The 20,303-nt window shown below is 42.4% G+C and overlaps 1 protein-coding gene across 1 annotated transcript; it reads left to right on the forward strand.

The window, feature by feature from the left end:
* The first annotated feature begins 368 nt into the window (after window positions 1-368).
* Window positions 369-19,701, forward strand: grin3a (glutamate receptor, ionotropic, N-methyl-D-aspartate 3A). The gene is made up of 10 exons (XM_061293962.1): window positions 369-1,684; window positions 4,986-5,701; window positions 9,762-10,431; window positions 10,511-10,894; window positions 11,455-11,600; window positions 12,495-12,610; window positions 13,097-13,248; window positions 16,083-16,244; window positions 16,311-16,381; window positions 18,132-19,701. Exons 1-10 carry the CDS (start codon window positions 968-970, stop codon window positions 18,694-18,696), a joined length of 3,699 nt encoding a protein of 1,232 aa, XP_061149946.1. The 5' UTR covers window positions 369-967; the 3' UTR covers window positions 18,697-19,701.
* The last annotated feature ends 602 nt before the right edge of the window (window positions 19,702-20,303 follow it).

Here is a 20,303-nt window from a genome sequence, read left to right on the forward strand (position 1 = left end):
CAGTCATTTTAAGATTGTAAAACAGAAAACAGCGAGTTAATTTAAAAATACTAAAATAATTTGGACAAAACAACTTTGCTACACGACCCTTCATCATTCCGTTTATTTTGTTAGGTTTATTCTATCCTGATAAATTAGACAATCACATTCTAAAATAAAAACACGGAAATCATAATGACAAAACAATGGACAAACGTTTTTCACTGAATAGCGCAAGAACGCAATTGACTGTATGCGTCATGACCGCGCGTCCCAATACTTTTGTCTCATTTTCGGCTCTTCTCCGACACAAGTGTGGAATGTGGGGGTAAAGCCAGTAGAGGGTTAAACCTCCTCGCAATGAGAGCCAACCCACTGCGCTCTCGTGCCGGCAGCGGTGGCAGTATTTGACGTGGACTCGAACCTGTCAACACACGCTCAGCAAAGTGGGAAATGTCTTTTTTTTTTTTTAATGTCCATCTTTTCTAATACCTGGTGAGGTTATTGAAGCGCCTGCGCTTTGGATTAAAATGGGCTATTTTTCATTCTGTGCCAACAAGCCAAAAAGGGGCTTCCACTCTTTTGGAATATGTTTATTAATGCGCAGTGGACATTTTTTGTCTTCATATCGTCCTCTTTTTTCTCTTTCCTCGCGTCCAATACGTGAAGATGTCATTTAATGGCACAACCTGTTCCCTCGCGTTAGGCTTGAATGATGGCAATCTGTTGAGATGAAAAACGGCACTTTGGGGGATATTTACTTGCCTGCGCGCGGCTCCTGCCTGTTGTTCGAGTCTGTGGAGGAACGCGCAACTTTGCCGGGAGCTGGACCGGCATCTGGACGTGGAAGCGAAGCCGGATTCGGGGCTGCGGTTGATTTGAGCGCGTCACGAGGGCCACGCCGTGGGGCCCGGGAGGGGCACCAAAGGAGCGGCCCCCGCATTGGGCCGATCTGTGGGGATCCGGTTATGGTTTGGGGACGTTGAAGATGGGGCTGATGATGATGTTGGTGAATGGCCCAAGCTCCTCAGTGTGTTTACTGATGTGCGCAATTGTCTTTTTCCCGTTGTGCTCTTACGCGCACCCGCAGCCCTGTCAGGTTCTAAAGCGCATCGGCCACACGGTTCGGGTGGGAGTTCTGCATGTGCATCCTCGCTTACTCCCCGACACCAACACTTCCGATATCTGGAATACCGCGGGCGGTCCATCGGAGACCAGAAATGGGCGAGCGCATGTGGACAAACAGCTTTCCAAAAGTGCCGAGTTCAGAAGCCTCCGGAGTAGAAGTTCCGCTCCCATTCCACGAGGTGGGAATCGGGGTAAAATCCACGCACGGCAACGGGAAGAGAACCCATCGTGGGATGATCGTTTATTCGCACCCAGAGAGTCGATCCTGCTCGCGGTGGAGGCTGTGAACCGAGCCGGGATTCTTCCCTTTAATTTGTCACTGGAGCTCGTCATGGCGGTGGGCTCGGGACTCGGAGAGCTTCCAGCCTTTTCTTTCTCGTCGCCGGGAAGCCCCGAGGATGAGGACCCGCTGTCCTTTGTGGAGAGCGTGTGTCACACGGTGGTCGTGCAGGGGATCTCCGCCGTGGTGTCCTTCCCTCGGAACCGTGACGAGTTTGTTAAGTTGGAGTTTGTATCTCAAGCGCTTCGGGTGCCTGTTGTCAGCGTGCTTCCGAGAGAGTTTAAGCGACAAAGTGAGGTAATAATAAGAAACAGAAGTTGGGTTTTATTTTTAAATGCTTGTGCAAGATAAATTGAAGAAAGATTTCACATTCCATCACATTTACATCATCAAATAGACTGTTGCACAATTTAATATGCTTCTTGATAATCCAGTTTGATACATATCTGTAACAGAATCCATTTTTTTACAATTGGTGGTGTAAAACTATAATGTGGCACGTGGTTAGCATATCCGCTTCACAATTTGAGGGTTTCAATTTAGTCCTTCGTGGAATATAGTTTGCATTTTATCTTTGTGTTTGCTTCCGAAAACACGCACGTCAATCCAAAATGGCAACAGAAGCGAGGGAGCTGTCCATGGTAGCAGGTAACAAGCGGCACGATAGGAGGGGGCGGGGGTGTGGTGGGGGTGATTCCGTTTCCATAAATGATCGAAGGTGATCACCTGCCAGCCATTGATTTCAATATTATAACGCTGCCAAGTCAGTGGAAGATGAATCCACACGACGAGGTCGCTTCGGGATGGGCTTTCATCCACACTATTGATCTCTTACCTGTTACCTCTCATGGTTATGTTTAAAGGCTGAAACAATTAGTTAATTTGTGTACCTTGGATCGATAATGCAGGTTTTATGGTCATTGAGTAATCGGTTGCAGAAAGAAATCTTTTATCTCAGCCGTATAAGAAATTTGTTAGCATCCTCGCTGGTGTTTTCAAAAAAACGTTTAGTCATTTTAATGAACTCGCAAGCAAACTTTATGTCAGGTTTTCACTTAAAAAATGAAATGAGTTGAACATTAAATCTATACTGTGCAGTGTCTTTATCTGGCATCCTCACTTAGACACATAAACTAAATTGATTTATTGCGGGTAAATGCACACTCTTAGATTGCACTGACAGGAGAGTCATTGCTCATCACCGGGGGAGTTTTTGATATTCCGTGCACACAGCTCAAAATAAAACGTGCACACTGACACACGCGTACACACACATGCAGTGGGGATGAAGGCTTCTGGAACAATTGCCACTTTCAGACACAAAAGAGTGTGTGTGTTTTTGTCTCTTTCCCATTTCTGCACCTTAGACGAGAAAGTCTAGATGGTGAGCGCTTGGATGGATGGATGGATGGATGGATGGATGGATGGATGGATGGATGGATGGATGGATGGATGTCAACATATGGGTAAATCTTAGCTACTTGGGTTGTCCATTCATCCATCGAGTAATCTAACCTTTGCATGTATCCCGTCCATCCATCCAGTAGCCAATCAAGTCAAACCTCCATTTACTGTATCCTCTGATTCATCTGTCCCATCGCCTTTCATCCAGTAATAAATTCATTCGTCCAGTCATCCGTTGATCTTCCTTGGGGTCCATCTATCCACTGAGTCATTTGTCAACTGTGAATAAATGAAAGATGCCAGTGTATGGAGGATGGATGGATGGTAGAAGTGAAAAGGATCAATGGTGGGAACTGGAAATATGTATAATAACTGGATGATGATTAGACAGTGGATAGACAGGTAGCATTTGGAAGCAAATTAATGGATAGCCGGCTTGATGGTGAACAAACAGATGAATGAATGATTCTGGCACACAGTTGGGATCTCGTACAAAGATGTTAACAGGTAGCCGCACTGCAGAGCTTTTCTTCGCCCCCCCCCCCCCCCCCCTTCATCTTATTTTCATGACATCAACAGATTTAGGCGCTCACAGTACAATGAGAACGGAATTGGGACGTGCAGATTTTGGCGGTTGGAGTCAATATGAAGTGGCATTTATTTATATTCCAATCAGGAAACAGCTTTTTTAATTGGCTTTAACCGATGCTTATATTGGCACAGTTTAGAAAGCAAATGAAAAATTATTACGCGCATATGAAGTGACTAATGTGATTAAAAGCTTTTGGTGGCTCTGATAGATTTTGGTTTCACAGGTTGTGTAAAGTCGATTAACACCGAGGTATGTCGGTTGCGAGTAAATGTTAAGAAATAATTTTATGCGTGCGTCGCAAGATATTCCTCTCAGTTTCTCGCGCATGAATAGGAGTAGGAAGATGGAAAAAAACTTTAGGATATCAAGTGGATTTTTTTTTTCATTTTGGCAGCTTGAAAATAAATTAAGCAAAAAAAATTTAAATAAAAAATATATACGAGACATAATACAGATCACTTTGTGGACCTTACAAAAAAATATCTGAAAAGCGATTTGACCGCCATTTCTTAAAATAAGTTTCTCATTTATCATGTTTTTTTTAATGGACGATTGGAAGATGTAAAGTATGTGACGAATATTGGCTATATTTCATGTTTTTTTCGTCTTTTGCTTTGGCATAAACACATGTAGTATAACTTGTGATGTGAGTAATGATATTCATGGAAGCAGGTAAGTGAAGGTTGAAAAACCATTCTCTTCACCTCTGTGTCTGGTCTCAAGGAACAAATTGAATTCAAAGCGGCAAAGTAATTCCAGTGCTGGATTCATAACCCATTTTTTATTTCCTCTTCCACTTCACTACATCTGTTTTCGAGGCCTTATCTTCAAGCCATCGCCTGCTATCCCATTTCCCGTACTGTAACGTTCCCCAGTCGCTATCCGAATTTCCCCCTCCGTCTAATTACGTTTCATTTTGTTTCTCGCAGTGCTCCCCAATGTCTCTCTTGCCCTCTCTGAAATCCAAATGACCCCTTCAAAAAATGTTATCTGCCTCATTTTCATTTGTTTATCACTGATATTATCGTAATTTTATCGTTTCCATTCCTTCCTTATCATTCCAACTATTTTCCAAATCTCTTAAAAAGACTTGAAGAAGTCTATTTTCAGAAATTTCCATAAATGAAATGTCTAAAAACATCTGGGGACATGTCCAACACTACTTTGTTTGCTACAATTGTGGTAAGTGTTTAAATTTTGACTGAACCAACACAATTGTCTTTCCATTGAAGGAAACCAACTTGTATTTTATAACCAGGAACCAACAAAATCCCCAACAAACATTTTGTTTTCTTTTGTTCAGACAAAAAATGTAGGTCCTACCTTAAAACTTTTTCGGTAGTTTCGGCAGTTTCGGCAGTAACTTCCACCTTTGTCATTTGTTTGCGCTGCTGACCAGTCACACCTGGCCACCTTTATAGCCTTCTGGCCCCGCCCACACCTGAGTAAAAATAAACAGACCGCCCCTTAGTGGTTGGGGGTAAAACAACACGTGTTTTGAACCCTCCTTTTTGTCATCTCACATTTACATTACATGACACATTTCTGTGTATGTTTTTAATTATTTTCTTACACTTGCTAATTAATCTCCTCTTTCATCAGAATCATCTTCATTTCCAAATGGCAATGCGATCAGCGGAGGCCCCGGCACCTCATCTCCTCTACTCGCTTTTGATGATGAATGGCTGGTGGGACATAAGCGTGTTGCTCTGCCAGGAATGGGACATAAGTGAATTTATTTTCCTCATCAAAAATAACACCCGTTTCCACCTGGGCGCACTTGTCAACCTGACATCTTCAACTTCCGCACTGCCGTCATCATCTTTATCTAACTCAGGAGGCGCATTAAGTGTCTCAACAGGAATGGAGTTGTCATCGACATTTTCCCATCATTTGTCTTCATCTGCTTCGGCTTCCAACGCTAAAACGGAGCAGCAGCAAGCTCTCATGCGGCAGTTGGAGGCCCTGAGAGAGCCTTCGACCACAGTCGGAGTGGTGACCTTCGGCTGCGAGATTCGGGAGGTTCGTCGACTGTGGGCGACGGCCACTCGGATGACGCTTCCGGAATTCCACTGGATCTTAGGGGACGGCCAGAATGTGGCTGAGTTGAGAACAGAAGGATTACCCCTTGGACTATTGGCACACGGGATCATGGCGCCACCTTCACTGGATAAGTACGTCCAAGACTCGTTGGAACTGGTGGCACGGGCTATCGGAAGTGCAGCCCAAGAGAATCCCGCCCTGGCGCTCATTCCCGGAACTACAAATTGTATGGATGTACAGCCGAGAAATGGAAGCTCAGGGGAATACTTGACAAGGTAAGAAGACCGTGATATTATTTTTGTCCCCTGATAGACATTTATTTCAATAGTAAATACAATGGTACTTAGTATAGACCCTTGGGGGACACCATAATAAATTGACAGGTGGGATGCAGTAATACCATCATCTTGAACCGTTTTGGTAGTCACTAAGGTAGTTAGCAAACCATTTGACCGCTCTTAAAGACTTTCCATTATCTTGCAGCATTTTTTTTTTCTTTTAGGCAACCAAGACTGAATTGATGACACTTCTGCTAGTAGTGCTTTGATGAGAAGGTGAAGTGAACAAGCCGCTGCATTACAATTCCAGTGTGCCTTTTCCTGCTGAGATTTACCTTAAAATAACTGAATCAGCATCTCAAGGAAGAAAGACTAGGGAATTAGGCTTGTATTAAGATTACTCTGGTTGGAGCATCTTATGAATTATTGAGTAGTCGCTCTTGGAATTACATGTATCAGTAGACAAAGACAAGCGGGTTGAGGAGAACCCCGTCCGGGATTACAGCCTTCCTCAAAGATGAGCTATTGCCACCCCGTGACGGAGAACGTGTCGTACAAATTGTGTTTTGACATTCGAGATGTTGAAGACACCTTGAATACGTATGCTTGAAACAAGAGTAGAAAAAGGAAAGTAAATATAAGTGGCAAATCTTTGAAATAATCAACAAACTAAGTTTGGCAATTTAACATTGTTGAGGTTAGGTTTTATTTTTTGTTTGTCCTGACATTACTTTTGGTTTGCCTTTATAGGCTTAGAGCAGGAAGTGTTATAAAGTCCTCAAAGAGATGCCACTTTATACTCCTTTCTATTTACCTCTCTGATCTGATGGCTGAGCACCAAGTGCTGCATCATTGGATGTTAATTCACTCGCTCCTGTGGGAAGATTCCTTCAAGGCACATCACTTTGTATTATGATGAGGGAAAATAGGGATACTGGCAGCAGCGAAGGCAAAGACTTACATTCTCGCGCTCCAAGTCTTAAATTGTTTTAAATTTAGTATCCCATATTTTGGGTTATCCTGAACTTTTTAAACCAAACAAACTTAACGTTCAGGTCCAAACAACCTGCAAAAATGCAAAGCTTGTCATTTGCCATTAATAGCTTAAATGTGCGCATCATTACAAAGTCAATGCCATTTACGACCAAGCAAATGTCAATGATTTTAAGCCAGCCATGTGCACTGGCTCTCTTGTATATTTTTGTCAGAGCTTTGCAAATTTTCATAATTGATGATAATGTCTTGTCAAGTGCCCAGAAAGATTTTGAGTGTGTTTGCACAAATTGCAGATGAGATCACTAATCAGAGGAGTGCTTCATGCTCTTAATGTGCCAAGCTAGCTCGGTTACCCAAAAAAAAAAAATCCTACGTGATAAATGTTCCCTCCGTGGGTTGTACTGTGTAAGTCAAACACTTTACGTTTTGCTCCGGGCGTGTGAGATTGTTTTAAAGCCTCCATAAAAACAGCTGCGCTTCTTTTCTGGCGTATCTTCTGGCATCAAGAACACAGAGCTGACATGGCAGGCAATGAGGTCGTGATGGTGAGAAACAGATTTGATTCACCCCGCTGTCATTCTCCATCTTAAAATACCAGCTTGGATTCTCCGCTTCAAATGCCATCAGTCCTCCATTTGTGAATCACACAGGAAATAATAAAAACTTCATTTTTATGTGTCGCGTTGATTCCGACGACCCTGAAAATAAAGTTACACTTTATTATTACTTGTGAACTTTTAAGTTGCGTTTAAAGGGCGAAGCATCCCTCAGCGATAAAACTAGCTTCCATGCAAATGAGTGAAATGAAGCAGAAGAATATATTTGCACTAAAATTCCTTGAGCAGAGCGTTTACACACCAAATAAATCAGATTTATGACGTGGAACACCACCAAATGTTTGGATTTGATTATGAGCAACTATCATGAGAATTACCAGGATCAGGAATCTTAATAATGCCACGTAATGTTAAGCAGGGAAATTGTGTGATCACAATCCGAGTGATGATTAATCGATTAATTGACAACTAATCAAATTAATCGATGATATTTTTTGTAGCCAATTAATCATTGAGACTTAAAATTGTCTGAATTTTGCTCAAATGGGCCTCATAGGTACGTATGAACTAACAATGTCTGCCATCTAGAGGTGGACGGTGATATTACAACTCAAAACTACACAGTGGACCTCCATTATTTCTAGAGAATTCAGAGTAGACTTTGAATAGCAAAAATCTGAACATAAATTGACTGAAATTGAAAAAAAATGTTTTATTGGTCGTATTGGACGAACTAGTCTCTCTCTCTCTCCGTAACCGATAACCACTCCTCAGTAGATGATGCATGAGAACGAGTGGCCCATCAGGTTCTACAAAAGAAAATCAGCTTGGACATTCATCACACTTGTCAGCAAGACTCTTGATAGTTGGAGCCATTTTTCTTGTTGAATGTCACATTGCGTTGTTGGACTTGTGTGAGACAACAAAATCACGGCGGGCGTCCGAGATGAAAGAGACAACCGCGAGAGGCCGTCTTCTAAAATCGTGACTGTGCATCACAAGAAAAGTCTACCAACTCAGCTCCTTTCTCTTCTCATAGTCTGCAAGGAGTCACCGTCGTGATATCAAGTTTAGTTTAAATCTTTGGGTGGCCATTGTGTGGTCAAGTTTTGGGTCTGGACAAGCGAGGTATTGACTTCATCGAGATTTCCGCGGGTGTGATGGAAAACATGACTGCGGGTGTGTGTTAGCGTGCGTGTCTGTTCTGGTTCCGGACAATCTCGGACAGCCAGTAGCATAGCTCACTGCGAGGCATGGCGTGATCATGGGGCCATGCTCTGTCCTCTGTTGTAACACTCACTTTCACACGCAAATACTCAAGTCAACAAAATGAACACCTCATCTCTGTCGCGGGCATTTTTATTTGGGCTAAAAAAAACGGTGGCGGAACAATCACCGGAAAAACGACTCTTTGACATTATGCAATGATATTTAAGCAGATATGACAGTTGAAACTCAACAGAATTGTATTTCTTCTGGGTCGAATTCAATTTGTCAACCACAGCTCTGTATTAAATACAAAATACTTCATAAAATGAAAATAACGTACAGGACCGTATTTCCGGATTATAAGGCACACTTAAAATCTTTTCATCTTCTCAAAAATCAGATGCACACTTTATCTAGCGATGATGAATTGAAATGAAATAAAGCTTGATGGCTTATAAATATTTGGACATTTCCATATATTTCCATTAATTTATCCCGCACCTTATAATCTATAGTACACCTTATAGTCCGACAAACATCTATATATATTAATATATTAGTATATTATGAATAGTCAGACTGATATAACCCGTAACCGAATCAATCCCATCAACAGTTTATTTTTCTTCATCATAACACATACAAATTAAAACGTAAAGAATATTTGAACTCCAACTAACCAACATTCTCTGACCTTAAACACATCATCGTTCATTTATGACCTTTTCATGTTGTCCTTATGAGTGGATTGATTTTACACCTCTGCAATGACTTGACAGATGTCCGCCAAATGATGTGTTTAAGGTAAACACAGATAAGAGGCCTTCTGATCTGCTCACTGTCCTGTGTGGATGCTACCAATATGAGATGGGAGGGGGGGTCTTAACGCAGGTGGATAAACAGAGAACGGAGATTTTCATCTATGACAATATTTCCTTCGGCCGCTCCCTGGCGTTGAAAGCAAAACAACGACGGTGTGTTAGTGTCGCCATCCATCTAGTTATCTCACGACAAGCCGAGCGTTGCATACTTTGGCCGAGGCGACGTCTCGCTTGGGTGGCCACTGTCTGAAACAGCCGGCCAAATAATTCCTGGCTCTTCTGTTACGTCTGAAGCAGCAATTTATTGGGAAGTCGGTGTGAAATTGGCTCGTGTCTGTCGCTGATGTTGCTGACAGCTTTCTATTTTCGAGAAAGCTGTTGACCATCACGTGGAGATGACTTATTGGTTGAGGGAGTTTTGTGGTTCCATCATTGAACGGTTATTGAGTCATGCTTCTGTTTGGTCCCCTTCAGATTTCTTTCCAACACATCCTTTGAGGGCCAGAGTGGCTTTATATCCAGAGAGCGTCAGAGCCAAAATGTCATCTCAGAAGCCCATCACTACATCTGGTCCCTCCAGCTGGACCCCCTCGGCCAGCCAACCTGGACGAGACTCGGACGTTGGCGTAGGGGGAAGGTTCTGATGGACCACGGGGCCTGGACGAGCCGACAGGGTTCCGGAGGGGGAGGCGACTGGCGCAGACCCACCAGGCTGCATTTACGGGTGGTGACGCTGGTGGAGCACCCGTTTGTGTTCACCCGGGATGTAGATGGAGACGGGATGTGTCCCGCCGGCCAGTTGTGCCTCGACCCGCTCACCAATGACTCATCGGTTTTACAGAGTTTTTTCCAAAATCTTGCAGGACCAAATGGATCTGTCCCTACAGATGCGAAGAAATGTTGCTATGGTTACTGCATTGACTTGCTGGAGAAGCTAGCAGAGGACATGGGATTCACCTTTGACCTCTACATTGTTGGAGATGGGAAATACGGAGGCTTTAAGAATGGACGCTGGACGGGATTAGTTGGTGACCTGCTTAGCGGTGCTGCTCACCTAGCTGTGACATCTTTTAGCATTAATTCAGCAAGAAGCCAAGTCATTGACTTCACCTCGCCCTTCTTCTCCACCAGCCTGGGAATTCTGGTCAGTTTTTGATTGCTCTCATTTTTGTATTGCTATTATCATTGACCTTACCTTAACCTTGTTCCGAATTTGTGTTTAGGTTCGTACCCGTGACACCGCGGCACCTATCGGAGCCTTCATGTGGCCTCTCCATTGGTCAATGTGGCTCGGGATCTTTGTCTCGCTCCACGTCACCGCCATCTTCCTCACCTTATACGAGTGGCACAGCCCATTTGGTATGACGCCAAGGGGACGCAACCGAGACCGTGTCTTTTCCTTCTCCTCGGCTCTGAACGTGTGCTACGCCATACTTTTTGGGAGAACCGTTGCCATCAAGCCTCCAAAGTGTTGGACGGGCCGTCTGCTGATGAACCTGTGGGCCATTTTTTGTCTCTTCTGCCTGTCCACCTACACTGCTAATTTGGCGGCGGTCATGGTTGGTGAGAAGACCTATGAGCAGCTGTCAGGGATCCATGACCCAAAGGTATTCGACACAAAAACTGACAGACGAGTTGACTGACTTGTCAGCGGGGGTGTTCATGCAGTCAGCATGGCCTCATTCTCAACTCAGACAGTGCGAATGTACCAGGATAAGTCTTTAAAAAAAATGCATTGCCCGTATATTTCCGATTATAAAGACGATTCGAATTTTCTAAAATTTCACAAAAATCAACCTTATAATCAGGTGCGGCTTTTGTATGGATGTCAAATCAAAGTTATATAATGTTTGAATACGCCATATAACCTGGTACTGAGTATAAAAAAATATTTTATTATTCGAAACATCCTCAACCGCCATCATGGCAGACAACGAGATTCTGATCACGTGATCAAAAAAAAACATATCTCTTAGACTCTATTTGATAGGGTAATACAAAAAAAAACCTTTTGAGTTTCTTTTGGATGTATTTACCTTTCACTGCTAAATGCAGGTACTCGAATGCGGAAATTGTTGCGTAACTGTAGAAAATCAATAGGAGATTGAAGTAAGGTGGTAGGGTTGATATTATTAAAGCTTAAATGCCCTTGCTATCTTTCCTGCAGTTGCACCATCCCTCTCAGGGATTCCGATTCGCTACGGTGAGGGAAAGCAGCGCCGAGGACTACGTCAGAAAGAGTTTTCCCGAGATGCACGAGTACATGCGGCGATACAACGTCCCGGCAACGCCGGACGGCATACACAATCTCAAGTAATTCCATTTTTTCTGCATACTCATGCATGTGTATACAAATATTTGCACATTCATGATCCACCAAGGGTTTATTGTCTCTGGAAATATCACACAAATGTCAAATGAATGGGAATGAAAAGAAGGAAAAAAAATAACACTGCTGTCATTTTTCTTACTGCGAGTCTGCCTTCACTTCACATTCAGCTCCTATCTTCTTCTTTTTCACCACCATCGCTGTCATCCTAAGCTGCTTCGACATTCCACCGGTGTCCCCACTGAGCAAAGCAAAAAAATAAAGTGAGAAACAGCCGCTTGGATACAAACAGAGCTTGGAGAGAACACAATTTAAATAGATGAAACATTTTTTTTTTTCCTCAACTGAGTCTCTAAAATGCTGATTATAAGGTTCAAGGAAAATGTCGACCTTAGGAAATTACAGCTCAGCAGTCGGAAATGCGTATCTTAAGGATACACGCCTGAAATTTGTCGTTTTTTGTCAGTCACGTGATAATATAATAAGAATATTGCAGGGTTGCTTCGTCTTTGCTATTACCACCTCCATCAGGATCCAGATTTCCACGGCTCAACTCGTCGCTGATGAATTCGAAACAATGCAATTTCAAGCACAGGTTTTTCTTATTAACCCGCCTGCAAGCATCGAGATGCAAAGACGTTTTAGCAATCAATCTCAGAGATGGAGCGTGAATAGAAGTGCTCGATGAAGCCACTCTACAGAAATGACGATGTGTGTCGGTAACGGGCTGATGTTTTGGTGGTGGGTTCAAAAGATCGTACTAACATGTTTATATTTGGGAGACAGTTTTGAAATGAGTCCATTTTAGTCCGAGAACTAAAATCATCTGGATCCAACCGCAAGACGACACAGTGAAAAACGATGTATTTTTCTTTTAGGGCCGATCCCCAGAAACTGGACGCCTTCATCATGGACAAAGCTCTGCTGGACTACGAGGTCTCAATCGACGCAGACTGCAAGACTCTGACTGTTGGCAAACCGTTTGCGATAGAAGGTAAACGAACATAAAAATCGTTTTTTCTTCCTCCTGCTATGATCAGTTTCCGTCCATCAACTTTTCCGACCAGACATCATTTAACAGTGTTTATCTTGTGGCTTTTCAAAAGCTTACAGTTCACGTAGTCCCCTGATAATCTCAGGCCCATTTAGAAAGCCTCGTTCCACCCACAGTGAAAACGTCCCTGCGGTTTTTAACGTCCATTACAGTCCTCGATAGTCCAACCTACCATCGCTGCTTTTAATTACTTAATGCAGCCTCCAGGTCTATTTACATTATCAAGTGGTAAGTTTAGTACTTTTAGAATTTCCCGTTATTGACCCTGTTGGGTGCCAAGGGAAAGCAGAAAGTTTCGAAAAAGACGGTCATCAACGTAGACACCTCCGACCTGAATGAAAACTTGTCTGATATAAAGAGTGAAATCAATAGAAATGCTGCCACACAAATGGATGATTTTGTTTTTGATTGTGTGCCCACTGACAGGATACGGGATCGGTCTGCCTCAGAACTCTCCGCTCACCTCCAACTTCTCCGAGCTTGTTAGTCAGTACAAGTCGGACGGATTCATGGACATGCTGCATGACAAATGGTACAAGGTGGTGCCGTGCGGGAAACGCAGCTTTGCTGTTACTGAGGTAATTACGCGAGCCGCCTTCACCTTGGCGGCGTTTCAATTAATCCCCGCTGATGATCTCGATGTCATGTTTATTTATTTGGGTTTGCGTTCTTTATATTCACTGGGCGTACTTGCATCGATGAGAGTCCCTCTGTGTGCCTCTAGGTACTGTACGTCTATGTTGCACCATGACCTGCTGAAATGATAAGCAGAATCCTAAATTGCTTTTCTTAATTTCAAATTTTTTTTGCTGAGCTCTTTTTGATAAGCGCGAGTTAATGTTGTTATTAATGCGATGAAGTCCGAAAACTAGCAACTCACTGAAACAATCAACTTCCGCTTATCTTCCTAATGCATATTTAATGTTTAATTAGGAGATGCAGGATGGCTATCTAGATCATTAACTGTTGGCTTTAACATTTGTTTCTCTCCTAATTGTTGGATTCTTTAATTTGCCTCATGGCTGCGGTAAAGTATATCTATCAATTAATCGATTAAACTTAGTGGAAAAAGGTAGTCAGGATAAAAACAATCGACAATCTCTATAAATGAACCCGGGAAATGAGTCAGCTTTTTATTTGGGCGTCGCTGCCTGTAAATGTGTGTCACTTGTGATCGCACTCAATCTTTTAAATTTGGCAACAATAAAATAAAACTCACAAGCTCGTCGGAGTGGCATGCGTCGAGCGTTTCCCCTTACATAATGGCGTCGAGTCCGAGTACAAAGAAGTGTGGCTACTTGTGTAAAAGTCAAGGCTACTTGAAGATTCATGCTCATACTCAAATAATGGCTACCTCTTAAAAACACGTCAAGAAAAAGGTGCTCTCACTATGCTTTCCATTCAAGGTCATTTCAACAACCATGTGTGCAATAACTTGTAATTCAAAGTCGGCCCTCTTGAAATCCTCCAGCTGCTAACCAAGCTGGACGTCCATTACTTTGCTTTGTCCTTAGCAGTCAAACAGCCCTCTGAGCTCCATCTTGTACCGTTGTCCACGACAAGTCAGTCGTTTTAACTGCCGGCTGTGATTTGGGATCTCGTAAAGTGTCTCCTTGCTTACATTGGGTTGTACAAGCCTTATTAGGTCTTTAAAAAATGTGGTTTCGGGACTTGTAACTTAATTCTGTTCACGAAGATGCCGTAGTTGCTTATAGTGCTATATTGATTTTTTTTTAAATTGATTTATGTATTTATTTATTTATTTTTTATATATTTTTATTTTTTTTATATTTATTTATGTATTCATTTATTTAATTATTTATTTAGGACTAAGCACATTCATGGACATCAATATAAAAACAATAGATGAAATAATGAAAGAATTATCATTTAAAAAAAAAATACATATCTGAGCTGTAAAATTTTGCCCACTTCTCCTTAATACTGTAATAAGTCAGCTTTTTCACACTGCAGATTTGTTCGAGAGGGTGTCAGTCGCTGCAGACATTCAAGTTGCTTCAGGTTCATTTCATTTTCCTGCACCGTGCCCCGTTCTATGATGACTCCAGGCATTTAGCTCGATGCCATTCAATTTTACGCGATTTATCCGTCCGAGGCCCGGCAAGCAGATCACGGATGACGCCAGAGGTGCACCAAGCGGCGGGCGGCGAAATATGTAGTATAAACTGTCAAATGAAAGCCTTGTAAAAAAATGATTCAACTAAACATTACTCATGTTTCATTGCAAATGAACTCTTGTGATTACCTTGACATTGCAATCATTTTCAGCAATGTTACAAGTTTCTGTCAAAGTGAACATAAGACAGAATAAGCAAAGAGATTCATGTGACACAGGCAGTAAAATATTGACCATGCTGCTACGTTTGAGACACGCTCAGCATTTTCAAAGCCATCATTCAATCGGATGGCTGGCAAACTTTTGTCCGACAAAACGGGAACAAAATTGATAGATCGCCTTTCATGAAGCGGGCAACTCCAGACAACATGAGGGAATGACTGCATATTAAAAATAATCTCTTGACTACTAATTGATTCATCGCTAGCTTTGAATAGCTTTGAACGATTGTCACTTATTGATCTCAGTACGGAATTTGATATCATATACTGTTAGACAGGTTGGAAACTTGGGTGGGGTTAAATGGAACAATCCTAAAATAGTTCTTGTCATGCTTAGAGGAAAGGAGGTATTTTGTTAGCATTAAAACTTTTGAATGCGATTGAATGGCTATTGTGTGGAGTCCCTCAAGGGTCAATCCTTGAACCCTTTTTGTTCAGTCTGTGAATGTTAACTTTGGTTTAACTTTTTTCCTGTTTTATTTCAAGGCAGCCTGAATGAACTGAGGCACCAGGCTGAGTTTGCTTACAATTAAAAAATCGGTAAAGTTAAAAAAGACTCTTCAACTAGCTTCCTCTTTATTTCAAGAATATCCCACTGTAGTATCCCAGTAAAAAATATTTCAAATTTCTCATGATGCCAAAGATGTTGACAGCACTGGGCCAATTTCCCCCCAGCTTTGGAAGTAATTGGCTTCACCTGAAATGTCATTACAGCCATCTTAGTTGAGTCACAATATGGAAGATGGCCAATTTAATCCATCATGTATTTACATCCCACATCACTTGATAATGCGGCCACTGCAGCCGTATTGAGAGCTACGCCATACGGGGCAGTAAAAAAGATTCATACGCTGGGGATGTGCTTCGGCAGTATCTGTAGCAAGAGCTCCATTAAGAAAAGTGCAAGATCACATTTGTTGATTGCTACTTGCGCACTCATGATACGCCTCTTAGGGAGCGGTGACACATTCATGCTCGAGAAAATTCATTTCAGATGACTCTGACCGTTCTGCTTTCAACACCGACTTTGGTATTCCTCTATATCTCCCCACAGACCTTACAAATGGGCATAAAACATTTCTCCGGGCTCTTTGTGATGCTGTGTGTGGGCGTGGCTTTATCTCTGGTGACCACCATTGCCGAACACATCGTGTACAAGCTGGTGATTCCGAGGGTCAAGGAGCCACGCTTCAAATATTGGTTGCATACCAGTCAGGTACTCAGCTCTTTCTCATAAAGTTGGTTTGAGGCCCAAATAAGTGATATGTTGCTTCCTCTCCAGAGATTACACCGAGCCCTCAACTCCGTCTTCGCCGACGACAAGCTGCAGACTGTCACCAAGCCCGAGAAGAGGTAACACCCATTTCTTTAGCTAATTTGGGTATAACCCAAAGATCCCTTAATATCTGCAAATACAAATTGCTGTTTGCCTTGATTGTACCGCAATTCAGACCACCTCTGTGGCGGTCAAAACTCAACCAAGTTCTTTAGAAAACCATCACTGCACCCACTCCAGCTTTTCTCATGAGTCACTATGACTGCAGATTATCAGATAAGGATGATTTGTGTCCTACACTCGTAGCTTTATTCTTCCAAGAGGAGGTTAAAGTATCCATTGAGCTTTTTGCTGAGTAAGAGTTCTGTTATGTGAGAGAGAGAAGCTTCTGTGATGCCGTTTCAAATTTGTCCTAGCTTAGCTCTACACGCAGAGAGGACACTCCAAATCAAGAGGAATGTCTGAGTAATGAGAATAGATTACTCTGCCCGTGGAGTTCAATTCATTCTATCAGGCCCTTCTGCGCTGTGCCCTTCCAATTCAAGTTGTAACTGTCAACCTGTCAGTGTGTTGCGGGTATAATGCAGTCTGTATTTTGCTCCAATTAAAAGCTTTTAAATGCTATCGGCTAACAACCTTTGTCGAGAAAATATTAGGAAGAACTTGCCGACAGGAAAAACATATGTAACACTTAAGAACATTGTCGGAAATGAATATTTATGCACATTATGAGCATGTGAATGTAGGACTGGACAATGTGGCAATGTGAATGTCGGCTATTTTTGAAACTGACATAAGGAAAATGCTTATAGCGTCCTCTAAGTGGGACAGAGAAGTGAAAAACAAACTTTGGCAGTTGTCTGACTCGGAGCACTTGTAAAACTGAATTAATTATTGCTGTTTGAATACTGAATAGAACTATAGGCTGTCATGGGGTTATGGCTCCATACATCCTGTTATATAGAATATTAAATCATAGAGCACAATGAGGATTTTTGTTTTACTATACAACACTATACAATCATAAATCTGCTGACTCAACGGAAACACCAGTTTAGAGAAGTGCGCATAAGCAAATGAATAGAAATCCACGTATTGCAGTCCATAGCACGTTGCAAAAAGTGCTGAGCGGGCCCAATTCATCTTGATTTTGGATCAACATCACAAATGGCGAGGATGGAAGTGACTTAGACGAAGAGGAGTCACTGTTGTGTCAGAGGCTGCAGCAGCTTCAGTCACAGGAGATGTTCAACCGGTTCACGTTTCAGCTCAATCACACTTAAGGCTGTCAAGCCTGGTAAAACCTTCTGTGCTGGTTTAAAACTTGTCAGGGCTTTAAAAGTCCACTTGATTTATTTATTTTGGGATCTTTAGTTTTCAATGGATGCACCTATTTAGATTTAATATATGTTATGTTATGTTATGTTATGTTATGTTATGTTATGTTATGTTATGTTATGTTATGTTATGTTATGTTATGTTATGTTATGTTATGTTATGTTATGTTATGTTATGTTATGTTATGTTATGTTATGTTATGTTATGTTATGTTATGTTACACATTTATTTCCTCACTTTGGACACATACTTCCAGGTTTGTCCTTTTTATGTTATGTTATGTTATGTTATGTTATGTTATGTTATGTTATGTTATAATATCTAATAATATTAACTTCAGGTCTAAGTGAAAATGTGGTTTTGTCATCTGTATAATTAGTCAAGGCATCTCTGGCTGTAGGCTTCCAAGAATCAGGACATGGACCACATTATCAAAGATAAAAAAAAAAAAATCCTACCTTACATTTCCGTCTTTGTCTGCATCTCCAGGTGCAATGAAGGAAACAACCAGTCGGCGACGTGGAATCCCGCCGATTCGTCGCTCTGTAACAGGCGTAGGGTTCTTCCCAACGAGGCGCACAATGACTTGGAGCGTCCATCTTCCCCGCCAGCTTCGGCTATTCCGCTTCACCATTCTCTTCCTCTATTGGGCAAACATCTCCCCGTTGTGACCGCCTCAAACGGGCGCTCCAACCTGTTGGGCCGCTTGTGTTCCCAAGGACTTGGGCGAGGGCAGGGGAGCGCCACACCGGGAATGACTCCGGGACAGTGTCTGGGTTTGAGTGCGGGGGACTGTGATCCTGGACTGGGTGTGGGCCACATTCCACTAGTGCAAGAGCTGTCCGAACTGGAGACTCAAATCTCCGTCATCAAACAACAGCTGCAATCGGCCATGAGGAGGAAGAGAGAACTGGAAAAGTACCAATCGGAAAACCCGTTAGCAAACCAGACTCCACCTAGCCAAGCTACGGTGCCGCAGTCCAATCAGCTCTCACAATATCCACAATCCCACCAACAGACTAACCAACACCAAAACACACTACCAGAATTCTGAAACATTTTCCTAATTTGTCAAGGGCCAACTTCCCTCATGTGGTGGTCCTAGAAGAACATGCAGCTAAGGCATTTACAGACGAACGATGTTATGAGGCCCAGGAGGATTCCAGAACGCTGGACTGAATCGTTCCATTTGGTCTGAATCTATCCCAATCGATCATTTCTTGACCTGTGGATTGCATTTAACGGGGAGTCGTGAACAGTACCGAGCACCAAGTCAGTCCTTCCTCGCTTGTTGCAATTTGTGGTGAGCTGTGTAAACCATTTCCCTTCCCTGCCTCTCATTACCTTCATTTTCTTTCATCCCTCCCCTACTGCTTCCTTCTCTCTCTCTGGCGCCTTCCACCTCTAAGCCTCGCCTCTTCAAGGGAGCACATTTGCTTTGCAGTGGTGATAAGCCCCATCCCAGATATGAAGACCCATAGGTATTTAAGCCTAATGGGCCAAATCACCCGAGTCTTATGTTACAGCTCAGCCAAAGTTGCCATGACCCGAGCTTGAACCCAGCCCTTAAGTCTTGGTGTCCCTTAGATCTTAATGAAACCTGAATTTGTTTACCAATGACTTCTTTGGGGTTATGAATCTATTGGTCTCGTTTTCTGGTCATGATCTATTCTGAGTTGTCCAGGTCTTCCTGCTGCAGCACACTTGATTCCGAATTTCACCTCATCAGCAAATTCTGGAGAAGCTTGAGAACGACCCTGATCATTACAATTAGGTGTGTGAAGAAGGAAAAGTCTCTCTAAGACCAAAATTGTCTCCCCCTGGCATTGGAGATCCGTTTTTTGTTCTGTCTTGCTAAAAAGAAGTTCAAAAAGTATCATAACATGAAACAGTCTAAATTTTTTAGTGCATTGTGAACATCTGACACAAACCACCTCTGACATATTTGTTTAACATTCACAACTGAAGTCATCTCCCTGTAATGAAATCTGTTTCACCTTTGCTGTTCAACGTTTGAGTTCTGTCATTAAAGACCGACCTCTCTCGTTTGCACTTATAATGATCACGAAATTATTTATCGAGCAAGAGCACTGTCGGCTGCATTCTTGTAATATTTATTTGTGGGGATTATTTTTCAAAGACCACTGAGATTCACCTACAGCTACGCATGGTTTTCAATCTAAAAAAAAAAAAAGACTCCATTATAGTTTCAAACATCACCGCCGGCAATATAACCAATATTTGATCCTTGCACTATCCGTCACTTACATTGCTTGGAGAGAATAGACAAAGAATGCAGTCTGGGAAAAACCAAGGACTGCGACACACACAAACAAGCTCTTATATTTCATCAGTGTGTCTAACGCGGTAAGTGCCGACTGTCACCGTCGAAATGAATACCTGACCGAGCAGAAGTGCATTGGAACGGTCGCCAGCTTTCTTTGTGAATCTGAGAGAGAACGAGACAGAGAGTTCTGCTTTGTGCTGACGTGAACGTCACTAAGGTTGATAAGGCCGTGACAGAATGACTTAACTCAAAACAAAACAAAGTGTCAGGTCACCCATCTCGTGCTCCTACTGTCTGAGGAACGTCGATTGAAGAAGAAAGCACTGAGATTAAGGAATAAGGAAAATAAAGTCAAGGTTTGTTTGCTCACAAGT

Source organism: Syngnathus typhle, linkage group LG12, assembly GCF_033458585.1.
Source record: "Syngnathus typhle isolate RoL2023-S1 ecotype Sweden linkage group LG12, RoL_Styp_1.0, whole genome shotgun sequence".
Classification (NCBI taxonomy): Eukaryota; Metazoa; Chordata; class Actinopteri; order Syngnathiformes; family Syngnathidae; genus Syngnathus; species Syngnathus typhle.

Excerpts from the sequence above, each read along its gene's own strand:
- grin3a (XM_061293962.1), top strand. The coding sequence starts at position 968 with ATGGGGCTGATGATGATGTTGGTGAATGGCCCAAGCTCCTCAGTGTGT. Across the intron at positions 10,432-10,510 it reads CCACCAGCCTGGGAATTCTG|GTTCGTACCCGTGACACCGC; the intron begins GTCAGTTTTTGA and ends ATTTGTGTTTAG. Across the intron at positions 12,611-13,096 it reads CAAACCGTTTGCGATAGAAG|GATACGGGATCGGTCTGCCT; the intron begins GTAAACGAACAT and ends GCCCACTGACAG.